Here is a 23,587-nt window from a genome sequence, read left to right as displayed (position 1 = left end):
CCTTCGATGCTTTCTACTCCCAGTACGACCAAGAGCACTTTGCCTTGAGTTAGAAGTAGTGGCGGCAAGTAGACTATCTTATCTGTATTCTTTAGCCTTTTCACCGATTCATAACCCTTCTCTTAAAGTCCAAGGATATTACTATCCATCAGGTTTTTAAGGTCTACAATAAGTTGTTTAACCACCTAGAAAAGTCAATTAGACAGCTTAGACAGAAGAGGGTCGCTTAGAAGCAGGTAATACTTGTATCTCTTGAAGTAGCAAAGGACAAGCTCTCAATCTACTATAAAAACACTGACAACATGGATAGTTATCTCTACGCCATTGGCACCATTCTTTCTCCACAGGATAAACTTCAGTTCTTCTCAACCGCAGACTGGGACCCAGAGGAAGGCGGAATTAATTACCAAGCAACTTATCACCAGAGCCTTGAGTCCTCTCTCAAGAAGTACTCGGAGAATCTTGCCCAGGAGTAGTAGATATTGGGTGCTCCCCCAACGAGTACGGCAACAGATGAATTTAATTTAGCCTATATTTGGGATAAGTCATAGCAATCTTAGATTTGACAGCCAGTTCAGTCTGACGAGCTTGCAAGATATCTTGACAGCAGTGAGTATCTCTTAATCTCAATGGGAATAATTACTAATTTCTCTTTTAGACATAGTCCCAAATGCCCAACCTCGAACCTAGTGGAAATATCACCAAGATGAATTCCCTGGAATGGCAAGGCTTGCACAAGATGTTCTCTCTATTCCAGCTAGTGGTGCAGGAGTAGAGTGGCTTTTCAACTCTATATGAGATATCTGCCATTATCGCCGAGGCTCTCTACAGCCTCAAACAATCTCAGATCTTATGATGTATATGTGTATATCACGGTTCAAGATTCATGAAGAGGAGTGAATAATGCTCTCTGAATATCTTTTGACTCAGGAGATATAGGCTGCAAAGGAAGAGAGAACTTAGCAATAAATCACTATTAATCTAATTAGTGATGATGAAGAGGATGAAGGGCTTTCTACAGAGCCCCAAGCAACTTCGCATAGCCCATCTACAAAGGCACTTGGCAAAAGACGCCTAAGGGATATAGCCAAGGATGTGGAAAGTGACCAGGAGAATAATAGTGAGATTATGTCTCTACCAAAGATTCAGCACCGAGTGTCAGGTAGAGTTCGCAAGCGTTCAAGGTTGCTTGATGGATATGAGATGTAGAACATGTAGTTTAATTTGTTTAATTCATTTAATTTATTTTGATTCAATGCTTTCAGGGTGATTAGAGCTAACCAAGTAGACCTATAAATGCTATAATTAAGATACGCAAAAATACCGCTAAAATCTACAGAATTTATGCACCTCGTGACCTGATGATGTTTGCACTGTTTTACGACCCTGAGGGTCAGGTCCCCTTATGGAGGGTCAGGGTTGGGGCTGATGACCCAAGAACCTCCGTGGTCCGGGTCGCGGTCCCGGTCGTCAGGGTGACCCGCGGGTCGTGGCGAGGTCTAGTGAAATCCTTAGCACCTTGTTTTATTATTCAATTTTCCAACTATTCTAGTAGCAGGCCATAGACCCTTTCCCACGACATAATCATATCACTTAAAGATCTAGAATCTTGGGTAAAACTTTTGCAGTAAGTGTTGGTTTATATGTGCAATCGAGAAAAAAAAACCTCGCGCACCTATGAAAACGCACCCACGCAGGTAAAAAGTACTGCTGGAAAGAATCTCAGTGAAAATAGACCTCCTTGACAGTATATTTACCAACTTTCGCCTGCTCAATCGACGCGGTTGAAGCATGGGCCCGAAAAGAGGTAAAAAGGGCACTCCGTGGCCAGAACCACGGTTTGCAGATGACCCTGATATACGCGCATATGTAGCTGCAGCCATCAAAGATCTCGAGGCACTGAAGAAGCACCAAGAAGCACTGGAGATTGGCATGCCCCGTGAGCTCTCTACTTCCGTGGTTGACGCATTCTTATACCTGGCTCGAAGGGTGAAGAATACGCCTACGAATGAGCAACTAGCGCAGCGGCTCGCGAAGGTCGAATTACACGTGGAAAAGACGCAGAAAGAGGTATCTCAGGCCTCTCGAGAGATTACTACGACCAAAAGCAACACGAACCGCCTGGTGGAGGCAATATGCCACCCAACATCCCCAGGGACACGTACCGCGAAAAATTCTCCAAGCTTCAGTCACGTGACAACTAGCTCAGAGTCGTACGTACAGGCCTGGGGACGTAAGGTGCCCTCGAACCCTCCCACGGTCCCTAGCGTGGGATTGAGTAGTGGAGGAAGCTTGCCATCAACCCCATATCCAAGCCAGGAGGACCTAGAGGTCTATCTGGAACATACCGATCCAAATATCCTCAACCCGATACGTCGATTCCCGGATAAGGTGGTGGAGAAGGCAAATCTTGTAATACGCAGCACTCAAGACACCACCATCGCACATCGACGAATTGTGGCAGCCTGTATACTACCTAGTGGCGATATTATACTCTTACTAGGCATAGTGGACGATGTCAACCAGCTTACCCGTAAGAAGGACTGGATTAGGGCATTTGGAAACGAAGCACGTATACAAAAATATATATAGGGCGTCGTTGTACACGGCGTCAACACAAATATCAACCCCAAACAGCCTCAATTCATAACCACGCTTACCTCAGAGAACGCCCCGGTGTTCGCGCAGCTTCCAGCCTCTATGAATGTCACACACACGGGCTGGCTTCTAAGCGAGTATAAGATCAAGGAACAGAAGCTCATAAATACCCATCTTGTAGTCATATTTAATGATGAAAGGATTGCTAATTTTGCAATCCAACGCGGCCTTATTATTAAGGGAGACAGCACAATGTCTCATATACGACAAAGCAGCCAATCTCCAGCAGTGCTTCAAGTGTCAGATGTATAAATATATCGCCAGGCACTATCAGCGCCAGATCTGCTGCGCGTACTGCGCTGGATCTCATGATACAGGGGATTACCCTACACTGAAAGAGAAAGAATACGCTAAATGTGCTAATTGCACCGCAGAAAATATCCATATCAAAGATCCTGCCAAGAGACTCAATACAAAACACTTTGCATACGCGAGGGAGTGCCTGATACGAGCTACATGCCTTGCAGAGGCACATCAACGACGTACATACGGCCCACAATATCACACTCCTGTGATACGACCTGGCAATAGTCAGCCCGGAGCCATCTCACTAAATGACCCTACACCAGCTGAAGCAGCCAATACAGAGCGAAGTCCTCACGCACCAGCTCGTACAGCCACCACACGTCGATCTGCCAACTCAAGAAGTAAGAGCGCAGCAGCCGCCCGAAAACGAGTGGCAGAACGATCTGAGCCTGAGCTGATAAGCCCTACATCAGGTGACCCTACCAATAGATCCTCGAAAAAGCCTATGAGAGCGCAGTGGGATAAAGATCTAGTTATAGATGCAGATCCTAATCCTGAACCTAAGACAGGACCTGAGACCCAGATCAAATATACATATAACACATGTGCACGTCAGAATACGAAGCCTCCACCAGGAACCCCGGTTCTGCAATCAGATATTGCTCCACTAGAAATTTCACATGTGTAAGCTGTTAGGACTGTCCGCTAAAGTAAGAGTGTGCGTACAATCCCAGATGATGACTCATCTGAGGATGAACTTACCCAGCTATCAATCCACGAAGCCCCTCAGGAGCCAATCGAGCCAGCTCAGGAGGCTAATACGCTAATAACCACGAACCTTAAAGACAGCACCTGGGCTAACAATCAGTAATATATTGTAACACCAATCGACTACAAATCCTGTAGGCTAACTGCTGGAAATCACGGGACAAGGTCCAGATGTATCTCTTTGGTGAGAGCGAGGTGCAAAATTACGATATCCTGGCTATCCAGGAATCCTACATCAACAAACATACCGACCCACTAACAACATACTCACTAGCGCTCAAGGGCAGCTTCCATATCCTACTACAGCCCACACCCAAGGAAGAATACAAGAAACGCCCACGAGTCTGTTTCTACGTCAATAGAGGGCTAGATCTAGCTACATGGGAGGTCCAATACCATAATAGAGATCTGAGCACATTAATACTTCATACAGCCGCCCATGGAACCATCCATATTCATAATATATACAATCTAGGAGTCAATAGCAACGAGGAATCTATAATTAGCGCCCTGCAAACCGCCATGGCACCTAGGGCGCAGTATATTGTATTGGGGGACTTCAACTAACATCACCTGCTGTGGGCGGGCCCATAGTACTGACACGTTGACGAGGAGGCCACCGAATTGATTAATCTTATGGATGAGCATAGGCTTGAGCAGCTCTTGCCACCAGGCACGATCACGTATGAGAGGGTTAACGCCAAATCTACAATTGATCTGGTGTGGGCATCGCATAATCTAGCCAACCGGGTAGTGAGCTGCGACACCAAGCTAGAGTGGTGGTATGGAGCAGATCATGTCCCAATCTCCACTCAATTTGACCTTACAGCTATACATGTTCCTCCATTGGTTCGCAAGCAGTGGAATGCAACAGATTGGGACCTCTTCCTTAAACTGATGGACATATATAATTGGCACCCAAGGGAGCTCAATGACAATGAGGCAATCAATGAGGCAATCCACTATCTAGTTGAGACAATCAATCAGGCAGCTGAGCAAGCGACACCTACAAAATAGATCAGCATCTACTCACGAGCGGGCTACACCCCAGAGATGGCGAAGCTTAAACACCACGTATCTAGGTGTAGACGACACGCACGTCGTATAAATACAGATCAGGCATGGGAGGACTACGCAGAGGCTAGGAAAGAGATGAAACGGCGCACCAATGAGCTCGCACGAGATCTACATCGCCAACGAATTGAGCAGGCAACAGAGTCAATAGATGGATTCTGGAGAATTGCCCGTTGGGTCCGCAATAGGGGCAAACCACGTGCCACGTTTACCCCAACGTTACACTACAATAACACGAGTTACACAGCCCCAAAGGAGAAAGCAGCCCTATTCCGAGAGGTCCTCCACCCAGAGCCCCCGGAGGCAGATCTGTCAGATATTGGGCCACAATATAGATATCCCAAACCGTATACGATGCCACCAATCACGTTAGACGAAGTCTGAACAGCAGTAACCAATGTGAAGCCCAACAAAGCACCAGGGCCAGATGGAATCCCCAATCTGGTCCTACAAAGGCTGCTCCCTACTATCGAGGCCTATCTTGTTAATCTCTTTAATACATGTCTACGTCAACAATACTGCCCTGACCATTTCCGAAAGTCGACAATAGTCATCCTTCGCAAGCCTGGAAAGCCTGATTACTCTGATCTAAAGGCGTATTGCCCAATAGCGTTACTGAGCACGATTGGCAAAGCACTAGAATCAGTGTTAGCCAGACGTCTCAGCTATCTAGTGGAGCAATATAATCTTTTACTAAAGCAACATATTGGAGGACGTCGCGGCCGCTCATGCGAACTAGCAATCCATCTCTTACTAGAAGAGACCCATAGTGCGTGGAGAGAGGGCTCACGAGTAGCCTCAGGGCTTGCACTTGACGCGGCAGGGGCTTTTGACAACGTCAATTATATAAGGCTGATACACGACCTACGAAAGCGCCAGGTGCTAGATGACCTGATTGGCTGGATTGAGAGCTTTCTAAGTAATTGCCGCACGTCAATCACACTCCTAGAGGGCAATATGGGGGAATTTCTAGTTAATACAGGCATTCCGCAGGGCTCCCCATTGTCACTAATCCTATTCCTATTCTTTAATGCAGATCTTATTAAGCAGATACTCGCCGAGTGCCCGGACGTAATTGTACTTAGATATATTGACGACATCTTCATCATGACATATAGGACCTCCGCCGCAGCCAACTGCCACACACTCACCAAAGTACACCAGGTTGCAGAGCGCTGGGAGAGGATACATGCCTCTAAATTTGCGCCTGCCAAATATCAACTTACCCACTTTTAGCGGAAGCACCAAATGGTGCCTAAGCCGAGTGGTAGGCTGGATATACCTCTCATAATTAAGGGAGTAGAAATTAAGCCTACGGACTCAATCAAATATCTAGGAGTTTATCTGGATACCCACCTCACTGGGGAAGTGCACGTACAGGAGATGAGAAAGAAGGCTGCAAAACTGGTAGTGGGATTAAGCTCAATTGCAGGATCGACATGGGGAACGCCCCTGGTTCATCTAAGGAAGATATATACAGCTGTCCTCCAACCACAGATCATGTACGCGTGCTCCACGTGGTATATACGAGGTGGAAGAGGGTTCACCGGTGCGCAGCGAGCTGCAGAGCAAGCCATCCGATTGATCCAGGATCAGGCTCTTCACCAGATATCCGGCGCGTTCAAACGTATGTTACGACAGGCCCTAGAGGTCTGTCTCCATGTACCACCTGCAGAGCTCACGCTCGCAAAGCTGGCTGAGGAGGCCTGCCTGCGGATCATGACCTCACCACTTCGATCTACGCTTTACTAAATACATGGCCAAGCCTACTGTAACGACCCATACATGTTGCCACTTCATCGATTAGAAACAGCCATCGACCGCAAACTGGGGAGTGATACTAGCCAACGCATCGAGACAATCTACCCCTTTGTAGTGCCACCGTGGTGGGAGCCACCAGAAGCAAGGATTAACGATACCCGTGAGGAGGCTATCAAGGCTATTGAAGCAATCTCAGGAACAGATACAACAATACAGTTCTTTACCGATGGGAGCGGCTTTGACAATGGGATTGGGGCAGCGGTCTACTCATCAATAGGACAGGCTTATAAGCCAGTAGGCTCATCTGACACACATACTGTTTATGCAGGGGAACTGGAGGGAATCGATGCAGCATTGGAAATCCTACTCCGAAGCCAGCCATGCGATGACAACCCACACGAAGCTACAATCTATACAGATAATTAAGCCACAATACGCGCCACGTGCCAGCCAGGGCGGTCCTCTGGGCAGTATATTCTTTGACGGATTGTACGACACCTGGGCCTCCTACGCGACAACCGATCTCGATGGCGTGTACGACTACAGTGGGTGCCAGGCCACAAAGGGGTCCCAGGCAACGAGAAAGCAGACCAGCTGGCAAAGTTGGCTGCAGTCGAGGCGACACGGCGTACACAGGAGAACGCCCGCATAGCCAGGATCAGCGCACCCAATCAGACTACACCACACGCCGCATGAATGTCGTATATTCCAAATCAGTCAACTATCCTTATAGCAGTGTGTTGCCAGAGGCTACATGCAGGCTTTGCAAAGAGGTGGAAGGAACAGTGGGAGCATGCCAACCATGGACGGCATCTCTATTGGATAATCAAAGCACCAACGAAGATGGTGTTGCAGCTACACGAGGGATTACGATAGGCTTGGAGTTCAGTGTTAATCCAACTACAAATAGGTAAATCAGCGCTACGCAGCTTCCTAGCAAGTGTACGGATTGAAGACTTACCTCAATGCGAATGTGGCCTTGGGGATCAGGATACAGCCCACGTCCTCATACAGTGTCCTACCCATATAAACCTGCGTATGGAGACTCTCTGGAAAGAAGCACGCGAAATAGATTATTGGAAGCTCCTTAGCGAACCTCAGTGGGTTCGGCAGAGTATTGAATTTATGATGCGGACTGGTCTATTGACGCAGTTCCATCACGTAACCCCCTTAACAACCACGCGCTCACAGTGAGTGCGACACTACCCTGATAAAGAGTAACCATGTTAATTCGGCTTGGACGGATCAGCCACTTGACACGTTTGGAAATAGAACCGGGCACCAAAACATAAATATCACGTCATCCCGCACCGAGATCCTTCACTCATTTTGTATATATACACATTTCCTTTGTTGGTTCGGCGTTCTGTTCGCTCGTTATCTGTTGTTGGTGGTCTTCGGATCTGGATACGGATACGTGTCGAGACTTTCGCGTGGAGTTGACTAAGTCAGCGTCAAGCCGGAAGCGTCTTGGCACGTTGACGTTGATTTATGCTTTTATACGGTAGTACGCCCGCTGCCCAATTAGAAGGCGCCGCCGGCCACTAGGCTTAGATGCGTGTATGAATCAATCAATCAATCAATCAATCATATGTGCAATCGAGATTCCTGGCACCGACGCGAACCAAGGAGAGGTCACATGAAGGTACACGTGACCTCGTCAAGCAAGGACTATATAGACCGCGTCGGGGCCTCATTAAGACAGTACAGACGATTGAATACAATTGACCATAGTACTTGGAGTACCACCTGAAGCGCGTGTACGGACGTACGTACATTGTTTTATTGGCTTTATAAGCCAACCCACAGTAAGTGTCAAATTTGTTTGTTCAGTATAGGAGAATCTTACTGATACCCGCCCTACACATCTTAGACAGCTTCTTCCAAAGATTCTGTTTGAATAGCGATCTTACGAATCACTATACGGCGCTGTAGCACGCCGTCGATTCGTACGCGAACTGGTCGGGATTACTATTCTCCGTGCGCTAGAGCGACCAACACCATATAATGTATCTAGGCACCCCGCCCCCCTAGTTTCGGGGGTCAGTCTTTTTTATTATTACATTTCGTGCTATATAGCAAGGCTCACCACGTAGGGCAGTTGGATCGCCCTAGCTTACGATATCCTACGCTTCGTGATACGGGACGTAGCTAAACCAACACTGATCAGTGGCCGCAGATCAGACACCTGATTTGAGCCAAAAACCCGAACCTTTTCCCTTTCGATAGACGTTCATTCGTACATCGAATTCTTGATATAACCGACCCCTTATATCAACCTGACAATGGCCCCAAATACGAATCCAAACGAATTCGACCCTGAGGGCAAGAACCGGACCCAACGTGACACATACGTTGAAGGGAAGTTGAAGGAGTATAAAGAGGCAGAGGACGTGGTTCTATGGGCTATATTCAAACAAGACTTTGAAAAATGGAGCCTTGACCACCTCCGGCAGACGTCTTTTCTACTGCTCAGCAAGCTTATCACTTTACTCAAGAGCAACGGCGTGTATGTTGACGATACGAAAGGTTATCTTATTGCCGAAAATGTAGCAACAGCTGCCGCCCAGCGAGAGCCCCATGAGTGGACCGAAACTGAGGTTATTGCACACCTCCGAAAGGGTAGGACCTTCGAATCATCAGATATAAACACCAGATTCACGTCCGTAATCGCTGCCAATACCCAACCGCAAAGAATTGTTGCAACGACCCCCGAACCGGAATCCCACCTTCGTACGGTCCCGGATACGCCTACACCGTACCAAAGAGCTCATACCGGAGTTGTAACAAGATCAAGGTCAGACTTAGACCCGGCACTATCGTCAAATGCAGCCCCGGAGACACCGTACCAAGCGACAAGATTTTTGACCCCATTCACACCAGCCCTAGCATCTCGTACAACCGCAGGAACAACAGCCCAGCTACATGGCATCCCTGAATTGCAGGAGCAACAGAATATTAACACACAAAGCCTACGGCCGCAGCCACAATATACAGCTGTACAAGCAATTATAAATATCGGTAAGAGCTATAACGGTGCATCCGAGCTTAAATATAAAGGCTCTGGTGACTCATTCAAAAGGAAGCTGAAGATCTTCTATGGCTATTGCCGTCAGAACGGACTGCCCAACACCCCCGAATCGTACAGAGAAGCACTACCGCACATGCTCAGGGACGCAGCCCTTAGCTACTACTGGGACAACATCGACCTATGGATCGTACAAGGAAAGGATCCAGCGGAAGAGATTATCGCTCGCTTCGAAGGACCGGAGCACCAGCGATCTATAAAAACTGAATGGTCCGCCACAACGCTAGCCAGTACGATCCAGGCCAACCCGGAGAAATCAGTGTACGAGTGCCTCAATTCAATGCTGGTGCAACTACAAGATTTATTTTATTGCCTACCGGACGAGCTGCAAACACAGACATACTGGCACATGAAGCTACTTGAAGCAACGAGCACACATCCAGCATGTGACTGGGCTACGGCAAAGCCAGCGCCAACTGTACCAGGCCTAATTCAGGACCTCCAATCGAATGTGAGACAGTATGAACGTAAACAACAGAGCAACGTTCATGGCATCAACTTTACGGACCGCCGCTACAACACCCGCCAGCCGTCACGTTCGCCGCACCGAGGTCGTTCATCATATGGGCAAGGCCGCTCACGAGAACGAAGCAACTCACGATACCCGAGTCGCTCACCGCGCCGCTACTCCCGAGATCATGCACCGCAGGTTTGCCATGTCTGTAAGAAGCCGGGCTGCTGGTCTACAGAGCATACCGAGGAAGAACGCCGAGCCACTAGGAAGCCATACGAAGCTGTAATAGACCAATATATTGTACAAAAAGAAGGCAAAAAGGACACCAGCAAAAGCTTCGAATCGTACCTTACTGAGATTGACAAACCCAGCCAATATAACCTCCCGGACCGCGAGAAGGTTGAGCCAGGCACAGCAACAGGATACTTCACAATCGCCGCTACAGATCATAATAAATTCTCACCCTGACTCACAGCCGAGCTCGCTAATCGTTCTGCAGCGCACTATCTCTCATGCCTACTAGGCAGTCAACAAGACCGTATAACGGACCTAGGCTACAATGAAAAAGACGATACCGAGCTCACATCAATCTTTCAGCATCTAACCGTACCCGAATATGCCTTTCTCACAGAGGACCGATACTCGTCAAACACGTTTATGGGACTACTTATTGATACTGGTGCTGCGGAGATCTCAACGGCTGGATACGCCCAGTATCTCGCATATCGAAAAGTCGCCAAGAATATTACGATTGATACCTCAACCACCGGAGCAGCAAGCATCAGATTCGGCGCCGGTGAACCGTTACAGTCCCTAGGTTCAATTGATATAAAGACCCCAATTGGCACCGTACGATTCCATATTGTCGAAGCCATGACACCTTTCCTACTCTGTATCAAGGATCTCGACCGCCTCAAGGTTTATTATGATAACACGAAGGATCTCCTTGTTCGCGACGAACCGTACATGACCGCACCAGTCGTACAACGATTCGGCCATCCTTTTCTCATTTGGGATTACTCCCTTGTATCGTACATCATACAGTCCTTTGACGAAGACCAATGCTTTCTCACAGCCGCCGAACTACGTCGTTTACACCGCCGATTCGGACATCCTTCTGTCGGACGACTACACAAAACCTTATTACGCGCAGGCTACGATGCAAATCCCAAAGTGATAGAAAGGATCAACAAATTTTGCCACCATTGCCAGACGTACGGGAAATCACCTGGCCGCTTCCGCTTTACACTACGGGACGAGGTCGAATTCAACCATTCAATCATTGTGGACATCATGTATATCAATGGCAAGCCGGTGCTCCATATCGTGGACGAAGCAACACGTTTTAACGCTGCATGCTGGCTTACGAGCATATCCGCAAAAGCGACATGGGATGCACTACAAATGTTGTGGATCGACATGTACCTTGGCCCTCCAGATTTTATTGTTACCGACGCAGGAAAGAATTTCGTAAGCAAAGAATTTACACAGCTCGCCTCATCTGTTAGTACGATTACGGTCAACGTTCCTGTCGAAGCACATTGGTCAATTGGTGTTGTTGAACGTTACCATGCCGTACTACGTCGCTCGTACGAGATCATTTCGGAAGAAGTACCAGAGCTTGCACCTGAAATGGCGCTTCAAATGGCCGTCAAAGCTGTCAACGATACCGCAGGTCCAGATGGCTACGTTCCTACACTTCTCGTCTTTGGAGCGTACCCCCGAATAACGGACTACAGTCCTCCCGCATCCACGGTTGTTCAACGCGCTGCTGCAGTCAAAAAAGCAATGACCGAAGTACGAAGGCTTCACACCGTACGCCAAGTCAACAACGCGCTCAATACTCGCAATGGACCGTCGTCTACGCTCGTGCACCGTCTTCCTCTCAATTCGGACGTGCTTGTATGGCGTGAAGGTGGGACTGGATACCCTGGCAAATGGAAAGGACCGTACAAGCTCATATCAATCGATGGAGAAACGTGCACCGTGGAGCTCCCCAACGGACCTACAAAGTTTAGGTCAACTGTCGTCAAACCGTACTACAAAGATGACGATTCGGAGCACAAAGATGACGAGCAGCCAGCTCCAGAGGAAGCACCACCTACGGCACCGTTAAACGCACCAACTCCCACACCTCAAGTCGCTACACCACCGTCCAAGCCTAATAACGCCAAAGCACAACCGTCACGTCCTCAACGCGAGCACCGTTTACCGTCTCGTTATCGAGATGACCTCACGTACTTGCAAGAGATTGACAACACGTGCTTAAAGGAAATCGCGGATATCTTCACCCAACTCGTACAGCTCACTGGCGACGGCCAGTTCGACGAATCGCGCCGCAAAGAGGTTACCGGACTACTGGAAAGAGGCGTATTCATGGCCGTCAATCGAGAGGATATCCCGCCAGATGCCCGCATCTACGGCTTCAGGTTCGTCGACGAGGTCAAGAATAAAGGCACCAACAAAGCGTTCGAGAAATCGCGGCTCGTCGTACAAGCCTATAACGACAAGGACAAAGAATTCGTACTAACGCAGTCACCTACGATTCAGCGCTCTAGCCAACGCCTGATTCTCTGTATCGGGATAAGCAAAGACAGAGTATGGTTCTGGATCCGCGACGTCACGCAGGCCTATATACAGTCGACGACGAAGCTCAACCGCGAATTTTATATTCAAATACCACCCGAATTGCGTCACTTTTTCCCCGGCTGCGAATTCTTGAAAGTCGTACAGCCATTATATGGCATCCCTGAAGCAGGCAACCACTGGTTTCACACCTACCATAAGCACCACACCAAGCAACTTGGCATGGAGACCTCCACATACGATCCATGCCTCCTTCACTGCTGTGATCCGGAGCAAGGATTTGGTGTGATCGGCATGCAAACGGATGACACACTCATTGTCGCTGACGAAGCCTTTGCCGCACGAGAAGAAGAGCAAATCAAACGTGCGAATATCCTTTGCAAGCCCCGTGAACAGCTCACAACTGGCAAATCGCTACGATTCAACGGTGCGGTAATTACAGAGAATGCCCAGGGTATTACTCTTACCCAAGAACGCACCTGTAAGAACATTCGGCTCGTACAAGATCACCCTTCGGATACGGTCAGCTCCCGTGGCAAGGTTCGCAAAAACGCATCTCCGCACGAACAGTACATTGCCCAACGAGCCCTTGGTGCGTATATTGCTTCCGTCTCACAACCCGAAGCCTCGTTCGATCTATCCTTCGCAGCGCAAGCTACACAACCGGGAAAAGAGGATATAAAGGCGCTCAATAAACGACTTCAATGGCAGATTGACAATTCCACCCGCGGGCTACGGTTCGTCAAGATCGATCTACGGACTGCAAAACTGTACGCATTCGTTGATGCTTCGTTTGCCAATAACAAGGACTCTTCTTCCCAAATTGGCCACGTTATCGTACTCGCAGACGCACGAAATAATGCGAATATCCTCCATTGGTCCTCCACCAAGTGTAAGAGGATTACCCGAAGCGTGCTCGCTTCAGAAATGTACGGTATGGCCAATGGATTTGATGCGGCCGCAGCAATCAAATCAACCCTCACCCAGCTGCTGCATCTTTCGGAGCCGCTCCCGCTAGTCCTTTGCACCGACTCGAAGAGCCTTTACGAATGCCTCGTCAAGTTGGGTACGACCCGCGAAAAACGCCTCATGATCGATCTCATGTGCCTCCGTCAATCGTACGAACGACAAGAGATCACGGAGGTGAGATGGATCAACGGCAACAGCAACCCTGCCGACGCGATGACCAAGAGCAAGCCCTGTCGCGCTTTACAAGAGCTTATCGATACGAACAAGCTACGCATCGACGTTGACGGTTGGGTCGAAAGGCCGTCAACAAAGCGCACCTCCGAGTCAAAGAACGTACGATTCGCGACACCTGTCGCTACACCGGCTCCATAGGCCGTCATTCCTTACCCCGGTTCGCACCTGTTACTCTTGCTTCATTCTTCTGATATTTCCTTTGCCTCATCAACTATTGTCATTCCTTACTGTATTTCTGCTCCTTAGAAGACTGCCAGTGTTTGAATAGCGATCTTACGAATCACTATACGGCGCTGTAGCACGCCGTCGATTCGTACGCGAACTGGTCGGGATTACTATTCTCCGTGCGCTAGAGCGACCAACACCATATAATGTATCTAGGCACCCCGCCCCCCTAGTTTCGGGGGTCAGTCTTTTTTATTATTACATTTCGTGCTATATAGCAAGGCTCACCACGTAGGGCAGTTGGATCGCCCTAGCTTACGATATCCTACGCTTCGTGATACGGGACGTAGCTAAACCAACAGATTCTAATACCACTGCTAATTCTCCACACTAGTTCCGAACTCTGCTTCTCGCATGAACACCTTTGTCATAATCTTTTTAGCCATGGTAAACTCATCTAGAGGTCCCTTAGGAGTAGATAAGATCGCAGGGTGGATCAACTTAGCTCTTTTAGAAATGATGTCCTAGTACACGGTCTTATTATATTAGCCTTGCATATCCCTTCGTGCTAAAAGCGCATTATCTCCTCTCATAATACGAACTGCCTCTTCATATTTATGTTGCGCGATATTGTCTATGTACAATTGCATTTTTTCGACTTCTATAGTGGACCAGATTTGCTGAGTTTGCCAACCATACTTGCTAATAGTATTATTGAGCTTCACACAATTCTATAATATACTTATCATAGTGTCAACCGCTTTTACAGGGTTTAATAAGGTCGGCAGGTGCGATTGCGCACCCAGTACCAAGGAATTGGTTGGCAATGATGTGCAAGTGGTATCATTAGCTGTGGACATGGTATTTGTCGTGACTGTATCCGCTGTTACTGTCAGAGGTCGATTGGTAGAGCCTATTTGATGAGTAGTAGTATTTTCTGCTGTCGCTACATCCTTACAATTTGCATCCACCTTACTAGGTCCAAGATGGGTAGGTTTCTTATTTGCTCTTTTCTTTTTCCTTGATGGACTAGTTAGCCCTTTAAAATCATCTAGGCCTCATTTTAAATTGCGTGATAAAAGTTGGTAGGATCCTCGCAATTCTTTTGCCGAACTAGGAGGCGTCTGGGCGGTTTAGGTATTAATTGGTAGAATGGGGTCTATGAACCTTTCAATTCCGTCCTTAACACGCATTGCATGTACTTAGATAAACTTAATATTGTAGCCACGTCACTCTTAGCATGCTCACTATAATTCACAATATAATTAATGTGTTCCTGTATTGGCTCATCACTGCGATGACCAATTCCATAGAGCGCTAAAAGCTCTTGTATTTTTTGTGTTGCTAAACTTTTAACTACTTCCATCGTGCTGTACTTTATATCTAAGAAAGGAAGTTGTCGTGCGGTACTATATGAGGGACAACATATATATACTTGCCACTTTAAATGGTTCTCGAACTTTCTGTGACTAATCTATCCTAGGACTAGTGCTCGTGTCACCTAGACTGAGGCAATCCTCTACGCCATATCTTCGGTGCAGGCCTAATTCATTAGCCTCTAAGATATAACCATGGCTGGAACACGTGAAGATCAATCACTGATACAATACTTGATGGTAATGATGTGGTATTTTACGTGATCATGAAATGCACATAACAATGTCTCGATCTGTCTAATGAGCTGAGCCTAATCAATTTTATGTCGCCTAGCCAGATTTCTCTCGGCATAGCTCATCAGAGTCAAGTGAACCGTGTTGGCGATCCCATCATACGAAAATGATCGACGGATATACTCATGTATAGAGAAGGCGAGGCCGTTTAGACTGGTGCGTCTGTATATTGAGGTTGGGTGGTCTCTTCAAAGATCCAACCCGCTGTCTTGTTGGCCGGCGGTCAATTTGAGACCAGTGAAAATCTATGATCATGACCCGACGCAGTTCATCATTCCATAACATATTCCCAAACCGCAGATCCCCATGCACGACTCCTAATTCACAAATTTGCCTCCGTGACTTCGAGATCTCCTGGCGTAGCGCCAAGCTCCGGAATTTCCGCACACAAATTTAGTTTAGCGTCCCTTCGCAACAAGGATTGATCAATTGAAATGAACAAAAGTGCACACTTTTTTACAATCAGCTGAGATAGCGATAAGAATTCTGGCTAGAAAAAAAGGAGGCTAGATTGACGTTACCAATAGGTGATAATTGGCTGAATCGGCGTGTTACCGCACACCGGAGCCCATATGAGACGGCAGCCCTCGTGCAATGGACAGATCGTTGTAGCTGCACTACCCCCCATGAGACGAGATTCCACAAGGGATTGACAAATCATGGTATCAATGCTATCCCGTATGGGTCAGGTCACCGACATACACCCACAGCCATTCATTTGTCCGTCCGCTTGAAGTCAGTCTGTATTCTAATATTGTGCAACGGAACCTCATCACCCTCCAAGCTCTCCTCATCGCCTCTCGAGCCCATCGCCCTGGTGACCATCGCCGCGCATTTATCAGGTCTCAGCGACGCATCTGCGGAGACCGGAGTCCAATCATCCCTATCGCCCAGCTTATCATCGGGAATGCGTGTGAAGGCGCGCTGGCTGTCTTTCCGTAGGTGGTTGTTGCTGCTGTCGAGTGGTCTAGTGCCCTGGTTCTCCGTGAGTCCGGCCGTGGTGTTGCGAGAGCCCCAGGGCGATACAAGATGCCTGATCCCGATCGAGCGAGCCAGGAACATAAGTGCAGGTCGCATCGTCGGTAGACATGCTGACATGATTCCTGCGGACATTTCAATTACCGTCCAGCCGACTGTGTGAGCGAGCGTGTAAGTCGGATCTTTAGCGCTGTAGGAAAACAGGACTGTGAAGCGGTAGACAGAAGCAAAAACGACGCTATTCATGATCTTGCGTTAGTATTAAAAAGATTTGGAGGAAGAAGACTTACAAAAACCCGAGGCAAAATGTCAAAGTCAACGCGACCTTTTCCACTTTACCCAACTGCAATTTCCAAATCTGGGGTATCGGTAAAATCAAAATCACCAAGTCGGTGGCAATCGTCGATGAAGCGTTGGCGATCCAAGTGCCGATTTGGTTGATGCAATGACCCGGTAAGTCAGGATACCACAGCTTCTGGACTGGCACACAGATGAAAATAAACAAGAAAGTGACGGTGATAACCCAGATAATGACGAACCCGCCAATGATGTAGGCCCATCGCTTGAAATAGGGGAAGTGGAAAATCCGGTAGTACATCAATAAAAAGGATAGCTTGGTCCAGACCAGGTTGTACACGTAGAGAACCTCGGCCGCAACGAGATATTTGGCCATCAATACGGCACCCTCAACACCAACCTCTGCAACGTGGAGACCCATGCCAGCATGAATCATCAGACAAATAAATACCACCACTATGAGGTTCCATACCTTTTCGTAGTCGTTAGTTGACACTTGTATATGATAGAGTGTGTGCACAGCACGCATACCATGGAGAAAACGATCATATAATCGTCCCACCAGAGAGCCTGTTTGCGCTCATATCGAGACAACAGACGCAAGCAGACACAAATAAATGCAAGAGAAGTCATAGAGGCCGTCACTGCAATTGACCATGGCTGTAGGTCATCTGGACCGTGACTACTCATAGTGGCGATATATACAAATTCATGAAGAAAAGAAGACAACAACAAACACAGACAGACATGCGATGATATGACGATTGTTCTACAAGGAGAGAAAAAGTCATATTTTGTAATATTTCAACGGTGGCACAGGGTGGGTGGGCCTTCTACATGTCAATTACGTGGAAAATTTGACGCGGCAAGATCGGCATATCTCCATCAGACAGACCAGACAGAAACACGAGCTGTATTATTGCGACAGAACGACCCAGACCTTCGTATTTGCTCTGCCGAGCTTGAATTGCCCTTTCGGTTTTTGCTTTGACAGCTACACGTTTTCTCGGCTTTCTGGGAAAACTATGTCGATGTACGGGGTAGTTCCGTAGAACCTGATAGCTTAAGGACGGCTGACCTTAGATTACTGGCCGTTGATGTCTCAGAAAAAGGGTTACCCGTCGCGTCGCCTCCCCCACCCTGCGGTTGGGAGTCGGCCGGGGCTCAAGGGCCAAAATCTTCAAAATCTCAACCCGCCATTTACAAACATCAAAAACACAGCCAAAATGACCCCTAAGTTATACAAAGAAGAGGAGGCATTGATTGCAAAAGCCTTAGCGCGTGCGAACACCAAAGAAAAACCCCCGAATTTTAGCAAATTGGCGCGTGAGTATGGAGTGTCTTGTAAAAAACTGTCCCGACGGTGGCATGGCCTACCCTCTCGCTCAACACGCCCACCAAACAACCGCCTATTGTCTTTGGATCAAGAAAAAGCGCTTTTTCTATGGCTTGAGTATCTAGATTACATGGGTACGCCTCCAACGAACCAGCAAATTGAGGAAAGTGCGAATTATTTGCTTGCCAAAGATTTCACTGGTCCGGGAGAGCCCCCCCGGGCTGGAAAAACATGGGTATACAATTTTGTCGGTCGCTTACCAGAAAAATACGTGAGAATTGTTCAAAAGCCTCAAGAAAAGGAACGTACCGCTTCAGAGCAATGGTTTATTGACCTCAAATTCATGATAAAACATCTCAAAATTCAACCTCGGAATCTTTGAAACTTCGACGAGACCGGATTCATTGTCGGATAAGGAAAAGATGAAGCGGTAGTAACAGCGTTCCCAAAAACGTCAAAAAGAGTCTCTAGCCTGTCCTCCCGAGAATCAATTACTATCGTTGAGGGTGTAAGCGCCAAAGGAAAGATTATACCACCTTTGTTAATTCCAAAAGGCAAGGTCCATTTGGAGGAATGGTATCGGCATTTGCAAGATGACGAATGGCTTGTTGCACCTGCTGAAAATGGATTTATAACGGATGAGATCACTTTTGAATGGCTTCAACATTTTCAACACTATTCAAAGCCAGAATAGGGATTACTAGAATGGCGGTTACTTCTTATGGATAATCATACAACTCACCTTACTATGCAGTTCGTTGAATACTGTCACATCTGGCACATTCAACCGTTCCGTTTTCCTCCTCATTCCACGCATTTTTTACAACCGCTCGATGGAGTACCGTTTAGCAATATAAACACGTTCATGGGAGGGTTGTGAACAAAGTTGCGCGCTTAGGTGGCTTCGATTTTGACAAAAACGACTTTTTTGAAGAATTACGCGATATTCGGATAAAAACTTTTACAACGAGGACGATTCGCAACGGTTGGAGAGAGCGAGGCATTTGGCCATTGAATCCTCAGCTTATACTCGATAAAATGTCTTCACCAGAAGAAGCATTTGAAGCAATGGTTGCTGAGGGGGATACACTAAAAATTTATGGCGAGGCGTATGACACTATTCCCAGCTCACCAACTACAAAATCAATCTCTCCACCGTCAACCGTCATAAAACTACGTCGTTATATCAATAAGATTGAGAAGTCGATTGACAGTATAAAGGATATTTTGGACGGAGCAAGCCCAGGCCTTTCAAAACGTATAAAAACGGTGAATCAAGGAAGCCTCACTTTAGCCGAATTGGGCAATCTACACCGTGAGAGCTTTGCCAAGGTTCGTGAGACTGCAGAACGCAAGAATCAAAAATCTACAAGGCGCCATGTCAAAGCGAGCGGTGCGCTTTATGTAAAAGATGCGAATCGCCTCATAAAACGCCGTCACGATGGTGATTTATTGAGGATTCATAAGAGCCATGTTCTTGGAGTGCTACAACCGGAGGAAGAAGAGGCTCCAACAGAGCCTCAAAACTACGGTTTTTTCTTTGATACTCAGGGACGTAGGTAAACTATGCTTGTATTTACTGTCTGTCTAGTTTTTATATATAATTTATATGGCGTTGGTGGACTGGTAAACATTTTACACGAGACTTCATATTTTTTGGCCCTTGAGCCCCGGCCGACTCCCAACCGCAGGGTGGGGGAGGCGACGCGACGGGTAGTGACCCGTTTTGAGTTATTTAACGGCGGACTATTGCGGACTATTGATTTTAGGCTCTAAGCATTCAAATTCCCTCAAGTTGACGTGCCGGAAGAAATGAGGACTTTTCGGTACACTAGGTACACCGTACGACTACGTAAACCCCCGGAATGGTTCTCCACTCACAGACCGACAATCCAAAAGTTAAGCACAGCCATTTCACAACGTTCCTTAAAATGCGTTATTCCCAGTTGATATGTCGTGACGATCACTAAACGCAATATGTTTCACCTGCCAGCCCCGCGGCCAATGCTTCACTTAAAAGGGGTGGTCAAATTATGTTCTAACATCGATATCTGAGGGGGATGTGTGGAGAGTTTAGAATACGCATATGAATGAGCATACACTGATATGCTGCTGTAAAGAGTGAGCTTCCTGTTAGTGCCATCATCGCTAGATAATCACCCTTGGTGAAGTATTCAGAGGTTGATGGGATTCCGTAGTATCCCCTAGTTTGGGAGCTAGTGTAGCGCTAGTGTACGCTAAGAAATCCAAGATATCTAATTGGCTAAACTGGCATCACCGCCTTTAGGAGCTCTCACCGTCCTTGCTGAATTCCATGCCCTGGGATATTCTGCCGGTTTTTGACCCTAGGCCTTTGCCGCAGATCTGACCAATAGGAACCCATTTTTGTGGCCCACACTGACAATGCGGCCAATGAGCAATCAGGGACTTGTCAAAAACCGTACTAAGGGGCATTAGCGTACACTAGCGCTACACTAGTTCCCAAACTAGGGGATAAGAGAACGTCCAGTCTCCAGGTGCTACTCGGAGACTGACCCGCAACTTGTATTGTACTAAGCCGATCTTGACGGAGGCTAAGCGGCATATGGACAATGTAAAAAACTAGAATGTATGGATGACATTGGATGCCGTTTATTGGCTTGACTACGTGGAAATAGTAGCAACTATAAATGTTGCTGTGGCACGGTGCCTTGTTCCAAAACCCTTTGAAACCGACATGCGGACATCTACACGGTTTAGCGGACCTATTTAGCATTAACCAACCAATTATGCGCTTTCTTGTATAGTCTTAAAAGGCACCTATGTATCAAGTGGAGTCTATGGCGAGGGGCGGAAACTTGGCACTCAACCCCCGAAATCTTATAAACGTCTTTGGATGTCATCCCCTATAAACTTCTCTAGTCAATAATTGCAGTATAGAGGCCTGTCATTGGTCTTGCTTTGTTCTCCTGAAGAATACCTCCAGCACAACTAGGAATAGAAGCAATGGTTTCCAGTTCGACAATTGACGTCCCCCATTTGGGGGGCATCAAAGCCGGTTATGTCTTGTCAGGCAACGGATATGATTCATCAAAGCCAACAGTGGTCTTGATAAATTCAATGTGTACTACAGTTGCGCTTTACCGAAACCAATTTGAAGATAAGAATTTGACCGACGCGGTAAATCTCTTAGCCATTGAGCCTCTAGGTCATGGCTCGACAAGCTCGCCGACTGAGCATTTTACGTATTGGGATTCGGCGATAATGGCCCTACAAGTGATGGATAAGCTCGGCATCAAGAAAGCTTTTGCGCTCGGAACCAGCCAAGGCGGCTGGATTGTTGTTCGCATGGCGTTGTTGATGCCCGAGAAAGTATGTTTGCTGCTATTCCTATAAATAAATGTTTTATCACCTTGATCGTCAAGTTCATTCTGATTGGGTTTGAAAGATTCTGGGTCTTCTACCTCTAGGTACATCGATGGATTACGAATCGGCCGAATCACGCGATCAAGGTGCCTGGGAGCCCACAGCCATTATAAAGCCGTTCGTAGAGAAATGGACAAGCAAGACGGAAACTCCGGAATTCATCGTTGATGATATCTGGTGCGGCATGGTGGCTAGTTTGGGCTTCAGCGGTACAGTCTCGGCTGAAACCATTGATTTCTGGAACGAAACGTTGAAGCGCACATACACTGGTGATGAGGGACGCAAAAAGGTTCGAATGGCTTCGATAAACCTGTTATCTAGGGATGGGCTGTTACATCGGCTACAAGATATTAAGTGTCCTGTGTATTGGTTGCAGGTCAGTTTGTCCCACCATGACTTGTGCATACTATTGACTGACCATCCCCTCTGCAATAGGGCACCGAAGACACCCCTTTCGGCATGACTCTGCCCGTTGAGCAGATCAAACTTTTTACCTCGTCCAAGGAAGCTAAATTGACGATGGTGCAAGGTGGCGGTCATTACCTGAATGCGACTAGTCCACGGGAGGTTAATGAGGCAATTCTGGATATTGTTAAGAAATATGGTAATTAGGACGAATACCATTGAATGATAAGAACTGCTCGTTGTGCATCACGTCGGATGGTCATGAGGTCAACCCCTCCTGCAAGATGAATTAGACATCCATGTGAATGTTGATATAGCTCATTGTTAGGATCAAACAGGACTATTTTTTGAAAGTGGAAAGTCCTGCACAGAAGTACCGGACATCTCACTATTCGATCAAACTGGCGTGGGATGGATTAGCTTTGAAAAAACCACAGGCTGACAGGTGGTTCTGATTAAAGCTGTGACAACTGGTCAAGTAATAAGAATGAATCAATCCTATTTGCACGAAAATACTAAAGCATGAAGAAAAGAAAGAAAAAGAAAGAGAACTATAGACTATAAAGGCCAGTAAGGGTCCTGGCCCCTGAGATACTCGGCTTTGCTCTCGTGAGAAGTTGTCGTGCGCATAGGCAGGCAAAATTTGATATCGTTGATCACGATGGAATCTAGCAACTTGGACTGGTGCCACGCCAATAGGAGACCACCCTGTTCGCCTAGATTCTATCCGTTTATCACATCCCGACTCATCAACGTAGACTAAGTGATATGGACGGTACTCAGACAAGTTATAGAGATAGGAAATCTCGCAAATCTGCATTTTGCTCTCTTGCTTTTTTCTGAATCATCTTTTTCGACCAACCAATAGAAGCAAGAGTCCTGCTGATGGTGGAGGGCGTTGTGAGCACGCGGAACTCATCCCATAGAAAACCCACCATCTCATTAGGTATAAGCCTGGCTTTTCAAGTAGATGGTTGCAAAGAACCTTTAACATCAGTGGTGTGATGCTCAGTCGGCGGCCGACGTCATTTGGAGGTGCTCTGACACTGCTCAAGTCGCATATTAGACCGGATATTTTTGATGAACCGCTCACTGCAGCCAGCAGCCTCCGCTATCTGAGATGCAGTGAATGACTCACCGCTAATTATCATATCACGGATAGGTTCGAGTTGTCGACAGGGCTAGTCTCGGTGCCATGCTTCGAGTGCAATTGTTATGAGTATTCTAAACGTTGATAATGTTCTGCTACATTAGACAGATAAGAGACGTTCAGTGTCTGCCTAGATAGCCTAATACGTGTAATGTACAGCAAGATTCGGTCACGGCACTGTTTGGTATTATGCGACCGAACATTCCAGGACAGGGGGATGGACATGCCAAGGTAATAGCTACACGGTCCTAAATCTGTCATGTGAAAACGATTTCGGAGGCTCCGCTTGATCTTCTTGATTTCTGCGATACTTGGTCCAATGATCAAAAGATCGTCAACGTAT

The 23,587-nt window shown here is 47.2% G+C and overlaps 9 protein-coding genes across 10 annotated transcripts, besides 11 other annotated features; 8 read left to right on the top strand and 1 right to left on the bottom strand.

Annotated features, from left to right (window-relative positions):
- Positions 1-302: 302 nt before the first annotated feature.
- TSTA_061370 (uncharacterized protein) lies at positions 303-1,209 on the top strand (the record flags this gene model as incomplete). Its single annotated transcript, XM_002339993.1, has 4 exons — positions 303-475; positions 552-609; positions 665-771; positions 990-1,209. 4 exons carry the CDS (start codon positions 303-305, stop codon positions 1,207-1,209), a joined length of 558 nt encoding a protein of 185 aa, XP_002340034.1.
- Positions 544-855: a mobile genetic element.
- Positions 1,210-1,212: 3 nt separating the features above from the next.
- Positions 1,213-1,257: a microsatellite.
- A 534-nt stretch (positions 1,258-1,791) lies between these two features.
- Positions 1,792-3,592, top strand: TSTA_061360 (uncharacterized protein; the record flags this gene model as incomplete). Its single annotated transcript, XM_002339992.1, has 2 exons — positions 1,792-2,572; positions 3,033-3,592. 2 exons carry the CDS (start codon positions 1,792-1,794, stop codon positions 3,590-3,592), a joined length of 1,341 nt encoding a protein of 446 aa, XP_002340033.1.
- Positions 3,593-3,843: 251 nt separating this feature from the next.
- On the top strand, positions 3,844-4,689 carry TSTA_061350 (uncharacterized protein; the record flags this gene model as incomplete). The annotated part of the gene is made up of 2 exons (XM_002339991.1): positions 3,844-4,211; positions 4,323-4,689. The coding sequence occupies 2 exons, from the start codon at positions 3,844-3,846 to the stop codon at positions 4,687-4,689; spliced, it is 735 nt and encodes a 244-aa protein (XP_002340032.1).
- Positions 4,006-7,629: a mobile genetic element.
- TSTA_061340 (reverse transcriptase, putative) lies at positions 4,825-6,498 on the top strand (the record flags this gene model as incomplete). The annotated part of the gene is made up of 3 exons (XM_002339990.1): positions 4,825-5,124; positions 5,152-5,817; positions 5,983-6,498. 3 exons carry the CDS (start codon positions 4,825-4,827, stop codon positions 6,496-6,498), a joined length of 1,482 nt encoding a protein of 493 aa, XP_002340031.1.
- TSTA_061330 (uncharacterized protein) lies at positions 6,532-7,203 on the top strand (the record flags this gene model as incomplete). The annotated part of the gene is made up of 2 exons (XM_002339989.1): positions 6,532-6,801; positions 7,054-7,203. 2 exons carry the CDS (start codon positions 6,532-6,534, stop codon positions 7,201-7,203), a joined length of 420 nt encoding a protein of 139 aa, XP_002340030.1.
- A 443-nt stretch (positions 7,630-8,072) lies between the features above and the next one.
- Positions 8,073-8,097: a microsatellite.
- Positions 8,098-8,792: 695 nt separating this feature from the next.
- Positions 8,793-13,976, top strand: TSTA_061320 (uncharacterized protein; the record flags this gene model as incomplete). Its single annotated transcript, XM_002339988.1, has 2 exons — positions 8,793-10,448; positions 10,647-13,976. The coding sequence occupies 2 exons, from the start codon at positions 8,793-8,795 to the stop codon at positions 13,974-13,976; spliced, it is 4,986 nt and encodes a 1,661-aa protein (XP_002340029.1).
- Positions 10,803-13,856: a mobile genetic element.
- Positions 11,133-11,630: a mobile genetic element.
- A 1,644-nt stretch (positions 13,977-15,620) lies between the features above and the next one.
- TSTA_061310 lies at positions 15,621-17,638 on the bottom strand (the record flags this gene model as incomplete). Of its 2 annotated transcripts, none has more annotated exons than XM_002339987.1 (4): positions 15,621-16,139; positions 16,195-16,889; positions 16,942-17,420; positions 17,480-17,638. In XM_002339987.1, 3 exons carry the CDS (start codon positions 17,636-17,638, stop codon positions 16,388-16,390), a joined length of 1,140 nt encoding a protein of 379 aa, XP_002340028.1. In that variant the 3' UTR covers positions 15,621-16,139; positions 16,195-16,387. The 2 variants fall into 2 exon arrangements, with proteins under 2 accessions (XP_002340028.1, XP_002340027.1); XM_002339986.1 differs by having other exon boundaries at positions 15,621-16,124.
- A 536-nt stretch (positions 17,639-18,174) lies between these two features.
- TSTA_061300 (uncharacterized protein) lies at positions 18,175-20,014 on the top strand (the record flags this gene model as incomplete). Its single annotated transcript, XM_002339985.1, has 5 exons — positions 18,175-18,274; positions 18,410-18,589; positions 18,725-18,891; positions 19,134-19,839; positions 19,953-20,014. 5 exons carry the CDS (start codon positions 18,175-18,177, stop codon positions 20,012-20,014), a joined length of 1,215 nt encoding a protein of 404 aa, XP_002340026.1.
- Positions 18,184-19,227: a mobile genetic element.
- Positions 19,137-19,733: a mobile genetic element.
- Positions 20,015-21,183: 1,169 nt separating the features above from the next.
- TSTA_061290 (alpha/beta hydrolase, putative) lies at positions 21,184-22,593 on the top strand. Its single transcript, XM_002339984.1, has 3 exons — positions 21,184-21,635; positions 21,712-22,065; positions 22,125-22,593. The coding sequence occupies exons 1-3, from the start codon at positions 21,270-21,272 to the stop codon at positions 22,299-22,301; spliced, it is 897 nt and encodes a 298-aa protein (XP_002340025.1). The 5' UTR covers positions 21,184-21,269; the 3' UTR covers positions 22,302-22,593.
- An 81-nt stretch (positions 22,594-22,674) lies between these two features.
- Positions 22,675-23,142: a mobile genetic element.
- Positions 22,901-23,266: a mobile genetic element.
- Positions 23,267-23,460: 194 nt separating this feature from the next.
- Positions 23,461-23,587: part of a mobile genetic element that runs on past the window's edge.

This window comes from Talaromyces stipitatus, genomic scaffold (assembly GCF_000003125.1).
Source record: "Talaromyces stipitatus ATCC 10500 scf_1105507295523 genomic scaffold, whole genome shotgun sequence".
Lineage (NCBI taxonomy): Eukaryota > Fungi > Ascomycota > Eurotiomycetes > Eurotiales > Trichocomaceae > Talaromyces > Talaromyces stipitatus.
Note: the sequence above shows the minus strand (reverse complement) of the source record. Positions and strands in the feature narration are given on the sequence as shown.